The 13,251-nt window shown below is 37.5% G+C and overlaps 1 protein-coding gene across 1 annotated transcript in view; it reads left to right on the forward strand.

Moving 5' to 3' along the window:
• Window positions 1–13,251, forward strand: part of atp2b2 (ATPase plasma membrane Ca2+ transporting 2) — a gene marked incomplete at its 5' end in the record, with an annotated part of 74,211 nt that overhangs the window by 27,724 nt on the left and 33,236 nt on the right. The window contains 7 exons of the mRNA XM_083939716.1: window positions 976–1,176; window positions 4,375–4,632; window positions 5,736–5,861; window positions 7,330–7,455; window positions 7,854–7,886; window positions 10,187–10,279; window positions 12,154–12,195. Of these exons, the coding sequence (XP_083795842.1) occupies window positions 976–1,176; window positions 4,375–4,632; window positions 5,736–5,861; window positions 7,330–7,455; window positions 7,854–7,886; window positions 10,187–10,279; window positions 12,154–12,195 (879 nt within the window). The remainder of the gene's footprint in view (window positions 1–975; window positions 1,177–4,374; window positions 4,633–5,735; window positions 5,862–7,329; window positions 7,456–7,853; window positions 7,887–10,186; window positions 10,280–12,153; window positions 12,196–13,251) is intronic.

A 13,251-nucleotide genomic window follows, 5' to 3' on the forward strand; every position in this document is an offset into this window, starting at 1 on the left:
GATTTTATTGTAAAAAAAAAAAGTCTGTATATAATATTTTTTCGTATCGCCCACCCTTAACTAGTTGAAGCAAAGTAGACTCAGTTTTAAGATTTTAGTTCAGATTGGAAAGCAGATGGTCCTGGTTCAATCAACCAGACTAAACCCTAAATTATGTCCATATGTGGCATAATGTTGAATATAGAGCATCACATGCACATAACATATTCTATGGTTCTGAATAATCCACAACAAAATCTTACATAATACATATTTTAAATAAAAATGAAAAAAAAAAACACTCACATAAAGCTACTCATTTGTGTTAATGTGCTATTTGGATTACAAAATTCAATCATCGCTCTTGCCAAAGCACTATATCTGATGTAACTGACCCTTTTGACACATTATTTTGGATACTGCATGAGAATAATTTTATGGATGGTATTCTAAAAGTAAATTGTCCCTTGAGCCAGTATGAAGTTCTTGAGATAAAAGAGCAAAATATATTTAAGTACAGTAGTTCAAGGTGCATGAGGTCAAAGCACAAGGCCCTCTTGAGCAGAATTATATAAGGAAAGCAGAGCAGTGGCCCACCATGACTCAATGGTAATGAGGATGGTTAAGTGTGTGCTGTTAGAGTGAAAAAGGGAGAAGCAAAAAGGAAGAAGGAAAAACAAGATTGCTTACAAAGCTGGAGATCACAATGAAAACAAGCAATGTCTTAAAACTATTTAAAACAGAACATTTTCATGCTGTGCATTTAAATACTTTTGTATGTGTATAAAAGTGGGGATTCTTTTTTGGATCAAATGTAGAAATAAAGCAGATTGATGTTTGTTGCTGTAAAGTTAACCATCAATGTATAAAATTTAAAACTCACTGCAATACATCAGTAAGACGTACACATGACACACACAAATGATAATTGTACATTGATCTATTGTACTATCAATGCATCTCTAAATTCTCCCTCTCCCCCTCTCTTTCTTTCAGGTCTTGCAGGTGCCCAAACTGACCTGGACAAGAGAAAAGAAATATATGGTAAAAACCTGATACCTCCAAAGAAGCCAAAAACCTTCCTGCAGCTGGTATGGGAGGCCCTGCAGGACGTCACCCTCATCATTCTGGAGATCGCTGCCCTGATCTCCCTGGGACTCTCCTTCTACCACCCGCCCGGAGAGAGCGGAGGAGAGTGTGAGTGAGGCAGCTCTTGTGACTTAATTTCCTTTAAAATTCTCTCTAGTTGTGTGTTTTGAGGTCACACAATCACAGTCTCTAACACACACACACACACACACACACACACACACACACACACACACACACACACACACACACACACACACACACACACACACACACACACACACACACACACACACACACACACACACACACACACACACACACACACACACACACACACATACACACACACTACACACTCAGTTATCTCACACAGGTATATCCACTCCAATTGCATTGGCCCAATGAAATCACTTCCTTTGACATTACTGGCTTTCACTGACACACTTGCATCTACATGTAGTGTATGTGCAAACTTTTTAATTGGGGAGGCAGGTCACACTTTGTTTCAAGAGATCAAGAGACTAATCGAGCACTTGGGTTATTTGTGTGTGTATGTGTGTGCATTGTGAATGTGTTAAATGTGAGTATGAAAGGTACCGGGAAGGTTAATGAAGTGTTGAGTAGAGAAATAACCTTGAGCTCCCAGTGCCCATACATCAGCCCTGTGAGCCGTGTAACAGGAAATAAAGACAGAGACCATAACGAGGTGCCGAGTCAGCAACATCAGTCATTGCTCCCAGTATTATCACAGTAATGGAATTTAGTTACCCTGCCAAAGGGACCAGTCATCATTTTAAGGGGTTTAAAAAGTCTTCAGAAGGTAGAAATACTGAGTTAATACATTTTATAGTTGGTTGGTTAAGATAAGGAGGGGGTTAATGAGAGAGAAAATTAATGATTTACTCAATCAGCCAAATACTATTGGCTAATTGGAATTTGATCTTACTTTTACCTTCATACTTTGCATATTTTGAGCTGCATTTATTTATGAGTGAGCACTCCAACTAAAGCAGAAAATGGCCAGAGGAATCATTATCCTTATAACTGTGTCCATCTGCGACAAGAGACAAGTTAATAATTTAATAATTTAATTCCTGATGTCTTTATATAGCGTCTAGTTCTATAATTGTATTATAAAAGAAAAATATAAATCCAAACATTGTAAAATTGGAGCCCATACAACAGTTATTTACTGAAATGTTTAAACTGATATATGTAAAAAGCAAATATCACAAGCTCACAAATAGGAAGTGGTGGGATGACTTAATTCTCATTTACATATGAAACAGCCTGGCTGCAGTTGAATGAGGATGCCCTTATTTGCGTATGTATCAAACACACAATATGCAACCAAACAAAGCCCTGAAAAATACTAAGAAATTACCAGCAGTAGACATAGAAACCGAAATGGTATCTGCCTTTGAAGCTTTTTGAAATGTATTTCATTTCACCCAGTTGTAAAATTTTCTCAATCAGCTGCATTTGTTATTATATTTTGTGCTTGTGTGTTGTCACTTCAGAACCCTGGACAGCTACAAATGTGTGGCATGGTTGTGTGTCTTTCTAGAAAGGAAGACAAGAACACTGTATGTGTATATTTTTAATGTACGTGTCTAAATACTAAGTGCTGTACAATCAGGACCACGGAGAGCTACTACACTCACTTTATTTCTATCAATGTGCTGTAGTGACCAAGCAGGACAGGCTGAACTCTTACGCATAAATTAAATGCTTCTTATGAAGAAACTTTATAGGCATTTTTTTTTTTTGCAAGACAGTAAAATGGCTTCACTTATTATCACAGCCATTACAATCGGAAGTACTAATTGTCTCTGACAAAACATTACAAACTGAAAAGAAAAACAATTAAATACACACAAAATATTTTACTCTATAAATTACTGAATGTCTTACATGTGTCTGTCTTTGTGCAAAAACCTACATGTGTGCACTGGCACTGGTAGTCTTACAGATCAAGGAGGGTGAGTGTATGCAGTACATTCACTAAATGAACATAATTTTGATTGGAGCCCCTCTTTAGTACAACAGTAAGTCCAAATTGCTTATTGGAGTCTAGTTCTTGGTTAATTCAGACCCTGCCTATGTAATGTCTATAATATGGGGTCTGCCCTCACAGTTCCCTTGTGAGCTGCAAGGGTTTTATAGTCCAAAGCAAATCACTCCACCGGTGGCTTTTGAAGTCAGCTAGTCAGGAGTGTATAGGGCACAATGTCTCCCAGAGTATTGCATGAAGCAGCACAAGACGGACATGGAATAAGCCTTGTTCCATTCCCAAATATACACAAGTCCGTCAGTGCACAGCCAGTAGACTGGAGGGCATTCATTTAAAGTAGAGCAAATTAATGAAGATGTGAGGAGAAGTTAATTCTCTGAAGGTCAATTCAGCCAAATTTTTTTGTTGAGTTTTTTTTTTTCTACACACATTGTACATAAGCAGATATATTGCAAACACTCTCCCCAGTGTATATCACTACGGGAATATTTTATGTGATAAGTGTTTGTACTCCATATACATGGTATAGTATATAAGCATATATATATACCTGTGTATAAAAGTTGTGAATTGATATCCAATGTCTGTCCAAGTGTGTCAACTAGGGGTGTCACAATTTTGATTTTGAATGAAAAAATAACGAAATGAGTTTTGAGTTGCAATTATTCAAAATCTACGATTCTCCCAGTATTTTTTTCTCCCCATGTACTTATGCACATTGAAACAAAACAACATACAAAGTCAACACATTGTAGATCACCAGCTGGTACCACGTAGCTAAAGACCCAGGGTAACGTTAGCTTACTAGCAGCCTGCAGCTGCACTTTTCCAGACATTTTTTCTTTCCCCATGATCTATGTGCACAAACCACGGTAAAGAGTGTAAGCTTTGCTTTCATTGTGCACCGTGTTATTGTGGCATAGCCATCTGAAAGCCTGAAAGCTGGTACCACGTAGCTAAAGACCCAGGGTAACGTTAGCTTACTAGCAGCCTGCAGCTGCACTTTTCCAGACATTTTTTCTTTCCCCATGATCTATGTGCACAAACCACGGTAAAGAGTGTAAGCTTTGCTTTCATTGTGCACCGTGTTATTGTGGCATAGCCATCTGAAAGCCTGAAAGAAAGAAATGTTCAAATCAAAAATTTGAATTAATTGGAAATCAAATTTAAGCACCCCTTATATCATCAGAATACATAGAGTCTATATAAAAAAAATAGTGTGTTTGCAGATGCATGACATCTATATAACTTTCCCTTTTCTCTTTCTTGTTCCCGGTACCAAACTGCAGCCTGTGGCGGGGGGATGGGTGGGGTAGAGGACGAGGGCGAGGCGGATGCCGGCTGGATCGAGGGTGCAGCTATCCTGTTGTCTGTGGTGTGTGTGGTTCTGGTGACAGCCTTCAACGACTGGTCGAAGGAGAAGCAGTTTCGTGGTCTGCAGAGCCGTATCGAGCAGGAGCAGAAATTCCAAGTGGTTCGTGGTAGCCAGGTCATACAGTTACCCGTGTCGGACATAGTGGTTGGGGATATTGCTCAGATTAAATATGGTAGGTATGAGGAAATTGTCAAATTTTATGTGTGTGTGTGTGTGTGTGTGTTTGTGTGTGTGTGTGTGTGTGTGTGTGTGTGTGTGTGTGTGTGTGTGTGTGTGTGTGTGTGTGTAGGTGTGTGTGTGTGTGTGTGTGTGTGTGTGTGTGTGTGTGTGTGTGTGTGTGTGTGTATGTGTGTGTGTGTTTGTGTGTATGTTTTAAAGCTTACTACTTACTTGAAGTTTATCAAACATGAGCTGCAAGAGGCTTCTGTTATCACAACTTCTCTCCCTCTGCGCTGTTTACCCACCCTACAAAAAACACAGGCAAATATTAACAAACACGTTATCAGTCAAGGAGGTGTGAATATTTGACATGTTGAGATTCATATAGTTTGCCCTTTCTGAATACTTCAAAACTTTTCTATTAATCCATTTTTAATTTCATCCATAGCTTTAATTGAAGCAATGGAGAGTTAACTAACTGTGCTTTTGATAACTTTGGTGTGGTTGGGTGACAGCACACTGAATGCCTCGACTGGCTTGTCCATTGTTCTGTGTAAAGTAATTTTCATAGTTCAATGGCTGTCAAAAGACTTCCACCTCATTTCCAGAGGGGGATTTAAGTTATGAAGTCCAACGCAGACAATTAAATATATTTAAGCAACAGAATGCTAATGTTGACAAATGAATTAGCTACAGACCCATACATATATAGACCCATAAACTCGCACCTCTTCTCTCAATGTATTCTTGTCCTGAGAATATATTCCAGTGGACACTGTCATATATAGTTTATGTAATGGAACTAATGTTGCCACAGCAACTGTAACATTGTAACGCAGAGCAGTTTCCTTGGTTACCAAAACACTTTCTTGTGCCGGTTTGTTTAGATGTTTGCGCTGTCATTAAAGTAAATATAAATGGATCAAGCGGGCCCTCGATCATTTTACAGACACAATCTGACCTGCCTAAAACCCAATTCAAATAAATCTTTGTTATTCTCCTTGTTGATTCATATGAACTATTTTCTTGTGTAAGAAAATATCAACCAGCTCCTTAAAATGTAAATTAATCAACTGCAGATAGCAACTCATACTTTTTTTATTTTTTATTTTTCAGGTGATCTGCTTCCTGCTGATGGAGTGTTGATTCAGGGCAATGACCTAAAGATTGATGAGTCATCACTGACCGGAGAGTCCGACCACGTCAAGAAGAATGCAGACAAGGACCCCATGTTGTTGTCTGGTACGTTGCCAGTTGATGCTCTCACTTTAGATGGATAGTAATAATAATAATGAACTTTATTTTATATAGTCCTTTACAAAATATTACCTGTTATGAAGTGCTTGATAAGACAAAATGGCAATTTAAAAACATGCAAGCTGTACTACATTGAGCAAGTAGCTACATAAGAAATACAATTAGTATTAAATAGGTTTTAACAGGAAAAAAATGTTGATGTATACTGCATGTCACAGTCATGTCTTCTGAATGCAATTTGTAGGGAAAAAGGGACAAAAACAGGAGGGGACTCAACTCTATACCTCTTATATGTTCACCTCATGACCTTTTTAGCATTTTTAAGCCAGTGGGCTACTAGTCACTACACCTACTAGCCTAATGTCACAACCTCTTATTTCCATCAACTGCCTTCAAATAAATGAAGTAGAAATATTAAATATTTACGTAACAATCGTTTGTATTTACAGTTCCCTAAGAGACAACCATGTAATGTTGACGACCAACAAAAAAGCCTCAAGCAGAGGTGTTCATTTCTTTATATATTAAGGTGTTCTTGTCCTTCCTTATTGGGATTTGGTTTGGTCTGCCCAGCTCTTTTTATAAAAGCATTTGTAAAAACCAAATGAATAAAGTCACAGTCAAAAAATTACCTCGGACAGAAGACAAGAGGTTCTTAATTAATCCAAATATCAATGCAGAAGACACAGGCGTCAGCCTGGAAGACATTTTTTAAATCTCTCTTTATTGGTTTGCTACAGCAGAAACACTAAAATTTACAGCTGTAGGATTCTTGAAGAATATCACTGATAACAGAAACGTGAGTTAATCGGATCTCATATTAGTATTTTTTCCTGTGGATAATTAGCTTTGTGCCTTTTTGCTGCCTTCTTTAATTAGCTTCATTTTCACCCACATCAACTTACTCTCCCAAAGGTTAATAATGTTCGGTGTGTGTATACTGTACATGTGCACAAAAGTGTGGTGTAGTCTGCACATTTTGATACAATTTATCTGCTTTTGGCTCTCTACTCAAGCACATTAGATTTAAAATAAAACGGTGAATGAGAATAAAGCACTGACTCTTGACTGTAATGATGTTTAATATAGTGACATAGAACCAAAGCAATCAATAAGGTTATAGAGCAAGCAGTCAAATGTTCCTGATTCACCATGTGAGTCACTCATGTGTTTTAGGTGTGTAGCCATAAGAGTGAGCTGTTATAGTTGAATATATCGTACAATGAAATTGTAACACACTTTTTACACTTTTGTTGTATGCCTATTTGATTTAATTTTACCATTATACTTAGATGATGTGGGTTTTGTTTTTAGGAATGATAACCAAATCTGTACAGTAATATTTTAACTGTAGTGTGAAGAAATGCATGACAAGAAGACAAAGAATATCTCTGAAAATATATCTTATCTAGCTATAATATTTTATCATAACACCCTGCTGCTTTTTCTTCAGGCACCCATGTGATGGAGGGGTCAGGGCGCATGGTGGTGACTGCTGTTGGTGTCAACTCTCAGACTGGAATCATCTTCACACTGCTGGGGGCCGGCCCAGAGGAAGAAGAGAAGAAAGAAAAGAAAGGTAAGATCATTATGTCATTAAATAATCTTTTTTTCTTTTACTAAAAAGTGATGCTCAGCAACGTACCCTTGAAAGCTTTTGTCACGTTATGTCCTGAAAGTCGTACTGTGTTGGCTAATTGCATAATGTCAGCCTTTTTAACTGTCCTTGTTATCAAAACGCCTATAAACAATTCTCACAAATGAACAAATGTCCAACTGTTAAACTTATGTGAACTGTATGAACCTTTTATAGGTATTCATAGTACAGTACCGTACAGTAAGCCTCTTTGCTGAATGTGTATAAATACTGTATGATATGAGTTTTGCTAGTACACTTGTGAGCTGCAGTATCCAGGTTCTGTGGGTTCAGGTGCATTATTGTCCTTACTCTCTTATCCTTCCAAATTCACCTCGAAGGAGGGGCAATGGAAGACGGACACCAGAATACAGGTAGAGTATCACCTTTCTCTGACCCCTGGGAGTGGTACTTCATACTTTTGACCTTTAACCCCTAATGATCCCCAATAATCCACCGTTACTCTACACCCCTCTTCTGTAATCGAGCACTCTCACCCCTACTTTAATTCCTCACTTAAAAAGAGAAGCCTCATCCTCACAACACTGCATCCTTTTAAGTGCTGTCATATGACACATTTCACAATGCATAATCCTCTCCCCATATAATACTGCTCCCATCAAACTAACTAGCTAGCATTCAACATCAGTCCTGTTTCAAAGACGTATTAAAATGCCACAAGTAAACAAAGGCTGTCAGACTCATCTAATTTCTGCATTACAGAACAATGACATGAGAGCATCAGCCATGCACATGTACAGCACATGTGCCAGCAATAGAGAGTGAAGCTTTTGTAAAATGTTATTCTTTACATCTTACAGATGTACATATACATAGTAGTGATTTAGTGCCTGTTCGGACAGCTCTGTAGTTTCAATGTGCAAGTACCCAAATAACATGCATGGACAGTATATGTTTTGAAGCATTCTCCATCGGTACTATCTCAGAATTGTTACATTATACAACAGTAAAACATTTCTTCCCCTGTGGATAATATTTTCTTCATCTGATCTGAACACTAACAAATACTATATGTGTTGTTCATGTGACCTCTAATAGTGCTTCAATGGTATATGCCTTATTCTCCCAGGTTTCACCAATCTGATCAGATTGATCAATCCAGGAAAAATAATCCCAGGTGACTGCTCAACGAATAACAAACTGGACAGTGTAGCACATAATCTTGGCTCATTGAACAATCCAAATTCACTTAAAACTGTCATTCACTGAAATGCCCTTTATGTTAATACATTATTGATCTTCCTTGAACCTTGATTTAAATTAAGGATACATTTATTTTATTAAAATTGCTATTTTAAGTTTCACTGCTAGACATTTCTCGTAAAATTGTACCATACACTGGCTATTTTAACAAACTGATTTAAAATTGTATTAAAGCTACATTATTGTAACTTGCCCTGTGTACCCCACCCCTAACCCAATATCCGTTGGGACTGACTCCAGCCCCCCGCTACCCCAACTGGGATAAGTGGTTACAGTACAGATAATGGAATGAAATTATTATACTAGTTGTGATAACCTTTGGCAGCTGAGATGTTGTGAAAGGGTCACATTAGCCAACTGTTGTATTATTCAGGTGGATTTACTGATAAAACAATGCTCATAATTTCATCAAGAATTAGCACTTAAATCAATGAAGTGCTGTGTCAGTAATGAAATCACTTGCTTTTCAACTAGATGATCAATGAAGTATAGAATGGTGATACAATTCCCAACCTACTGTAAGTCATTGTGTTTTTGTTAACAAGTGACTCTGCACCCAAAAGGACACAGGAAAACAATTATTGACTTCAATTGAATTTCCTGTTTCCAGTAATCAAAGGTCATGTGAGTGCTGTCAAAATATATTAACAAATCGTTGCAAGACCCATTCCAGGTTTTAAAAATTCTAACTATAACTACAGGGGCAATGGGGGGTTAGGGCAACAATTCAGACAGCCCCTCATATTTTCACTGGTAAAATTCATCAGCCTCATCACTTGACTGGTTGGCACATGTGTTTTTCCCTGGCTAACATGTTGGCCCTTTTATGTTTCGTTTACTTTGCAGGAGATTTTTATTTTAGATTGGCTATGCAACACCTTTTAAATAATTTGTTTGAGATTTTCTGCTGAAATTTTAATTTTGATTTTGATTTTGTGATGCTATTACATGAATAACATGGTTTAAATACAACAAATTAACAATATGATGAAAAATGCAGTATATTAATATTGTTTTCTATACATGCAAGATTATATATGGTACATTCAGTATATTGAAACAATATAGTAAAAAAAACATTAGTTAGTTTGTCCTTTTTTTAGCACTGGTTTCACATTTTGTTTTATTGTTTTTCCATGTTATGTTCAGATTTCATGTTTCATGTCTGTCCATTTTTACACTCGTTTGTTTTACTGGCAGAACATTTATTAACTGACAAAGCATACAGTACATATAATAACATAAATAATAGATACAGTACAAATTGCTACACCACACTGATCACAGGATTTACATGCAGTCTACAGTATGCTGAAACTCTTAAATGTGCCATACAGTAACCATGTTATTTCTGTCATTGTTTTGTGCGTGCACATGCGTGTGTTTGTGTGTGGGCGCGTGCGTGTGTGTTTTTGTTCATATGTTTTCGGCCTTCATTGTTACTGGCTAGACTGCTCGCATCCCCCTATCCACCCCATCGCAACTATAGCCACGGATGGGGCTACAGGCATTAATGCCCCTGGCAGTGCCAGCCTAATTAATGGTAGGTTGACAAAACCTCTGATCTCTGACCTCTTTCTGTCGTGACTTTTGACTCCTCCTCCCTTCTCTATTCTCCAAATGCCTCCTATCATTGGGTGCTCATCTTCTTCTCTCCTCCACCTTTTCTTTTAGTCTTGTTAGACCCTTTTCTATCCATACTGTCAATGCACGTCCGAGTAGAAATTAGTTGTGTCTTTCTTTTTTCTTCTCTTTATGCTATCTTTTGTCTTAACGCCTATACTATATAGATGTCTTGTAAAAAATTGTAATGACACTTTTTTGTGGTCTATCTAAATTAAAACCAAACTAAATAAAACTCATTAGGTCATTGTGATGCTGAGATGTAGTGACAACTTTTTGAGCTATGTGTTGACTGGACAAGAGTGGAAAAGATTAACTTCATTCATCGTTGCACTGGAGCCTCTCTTAACTTTGTCTCCTTGGAGAGCAGCCACAAAATGTTTGCACTCAAAGCAGTAGGAGCATGATTTGCACTGTAATGATGACCTTGTGCTGTCCAGGGATGGAACAGAGAACTTTGTCATCTTCAGCTTTATTGTGACTCCAGGAGACTGGCTAATGTGGAAGTGCAGGTGGAACGAGCCATTTATTCTCCACATAAGGCCGAAGAGTCTGAAAAAATCCGGTCAGCTCTACCTGACTAATTTTCTCAGTAACATTTGAATACAAAAGCCCTCAAAGACAGATTTTGTGCAATTTGTAGTCTGCCCACCACTGAGACAAACAGCTTATATCTCTATAATTATAGCCTGTGTAGATAATGGGATCAACACTGCAGCATATAATGAATGCTTTCTTAATAATTATTCTTATTATGTAAACATTGTGTGAACATTTGATTTGAAAGCACAGGACTCTTCTTTATTTTCTAGTTGTATGTTTAATCAGCTTGCAAGATGATATATACATATTGTGTGCACTCTTAGCAGCTCTGTTAGACCACCAGCAAGTTGATTTTCTGCAATTTAAAAGAATATTCTGTCATTTGAATTAAGTTCACTCTAAGTTTGCTCCTTGTGTAAGCATAATCCAACAGCATAATAAATTCACTGTCCCTGAACTTAGATTTCGATTTTCTTCGAGCAGTTGTTCTTATATAACTTTGCCATGTGGGAGGCTTTTCCTTCTCACTCTCTGTCTCTCTCTCTCTCTTTTTCTCTTCCTCTCCCTCTCTCTCTCTCTCTCTTTCTCTCCCTCTCTCTTTCTCTCTCTCTCGCTCTCTCCCTCTCTCTCTGTATTGTTCACATCTCCAGTCTGCTTCCCTCTAAGCGTGTGATCTTGCATGTGCTTTCTGAATTTTCCTCTAATGCATGCTGTCTCTTGTTTTCGTGTACTTTAGGTGTATGTATGTGTGTGTTTGTGGTGTACTCTACTGTCAGTGTACTGCTGTATTTACTGTATGTCTTGATTATGTCTCATTTTTATACCGTATTGTTGATAATGTATGTGGAATTGTCTGTGCTTATAATGTGAGTATGTCATTCAGAATGACGTTTGAAAATAGAAGATTCTGCTTGAAATATGTTTGATTCAAAAAGGCCCATTAAGCATTTTAAATTACTTCATTATTTGCTAATGCAATAAAACATCAATAACAACCCCACTCAATATAAAAACACCTGCACACTACAGTATTTGCCCCGTGCCAGTAGCTGTAGCTTCTTGTTATATTTCATCACTTACATATCCCAAACTTTTCTATGTGATGTCACAGTGTATTAAAAGTCATTTTCCTGTCTCCCTGTTTTTTTTTTTTTTGGTTCTCACTGTGTGTGCTGTCTCTGTGGTGATAATCTGTTGACATGGTTGCCTTGGTTATTTTTGTTGTTATTGTCTTGTATGTCTCCATCATAGGTAAAATGCAAGATGGCAATATGGAGAGCAACCAGATTAAAGGTAACCACACCATATCTTTCACTGTCTCCTCCCCTGCCTCCTCTCTTCTTCGTCCTCCTCCTCCTTCCCTCTTTCCTTCTTCTCATCATTTCCCTTCTATGGTGTTTGGTGTTAGTTCTGGGTCAAATGCAGACAAATCCTACATACTATTGCTTTATTTATTTCAACCCTTATTATACTCTTAATACCTCACTGTCTCAAGTTATTGTGCAGTAGTGTGTTTGACCCAGGTTTTTATCTGCACTTAAATTAGAGTAGAAAAACCCCCTCTTCACTCTGTCTGTCACTGATGTGGGTGTTCCCTGGTCTGTTGTTCTGTTGCTGTTGGTCTTGTTGTGTTGTTGACCTGTCTTGTTCTCTACCAGAGAACTACTGTATCTGCCTCACTCAGGCTTTCGTTTTCTTTAAAAAACAAATCAAATCCTCCTCTTACTACTACTAAAATGATCCAATACAATGTAATGATAATATGACATTTCTGATGCTGTAATCAGCAGTGTAACTGTAGTAATTTTATTTTATACATATTAATGACAATAAGAAGAAAAATGCTCACCCAAGGTTTGTAAAGTGATGCCTTCAAGTATCTTATAGAGGAACACTGCCTACATTAAGAATTTCAATCTGTTATTATTTCCATGGCCTTGGAAAGTTCTATCAATATTTGTGAATATGAGCTTTCACAGTCAGAAACCAGGGAAGTAAGTCTCACACTTGATCACACGTGATGTAATCTAAGTAAGTAAGAGTCCAGGGCTGCTCCATAGAAAATGTCAGTTCTCAAAGTGATAAATATATCTTTAATGAATTAATTAACTAATTGATTAATTGACTACTGCTTCACTACCAGGCAACAACAAGTCTACAAGTCTACAAATCTAAGCATTGATGTTGTAATATGTTTCCTCTCTTTAAACAAAAACATGGTAAGAAGGAATAACAGACACAAGCTGAGAAAATCAGTGTCCCCAAAACAATGGAGCAAATGCGTAAATGAAGACTCTTTACACCTTGGCATGATGATTACAGTCTACATCAGCATTTCTAGAATATAGA

This window comes from Echiichthys vipera, assembly GCF_963691815.1.
Source record: "Echiichthys vipera genome assembly, chromosome: X".
Classification (NCBI taxonomy): Eukaryota; Metazoa; Chordata; class Actinopteri; order Perciformes; family Trachinidae; genus Echiichthys; species Echiichthys vipera.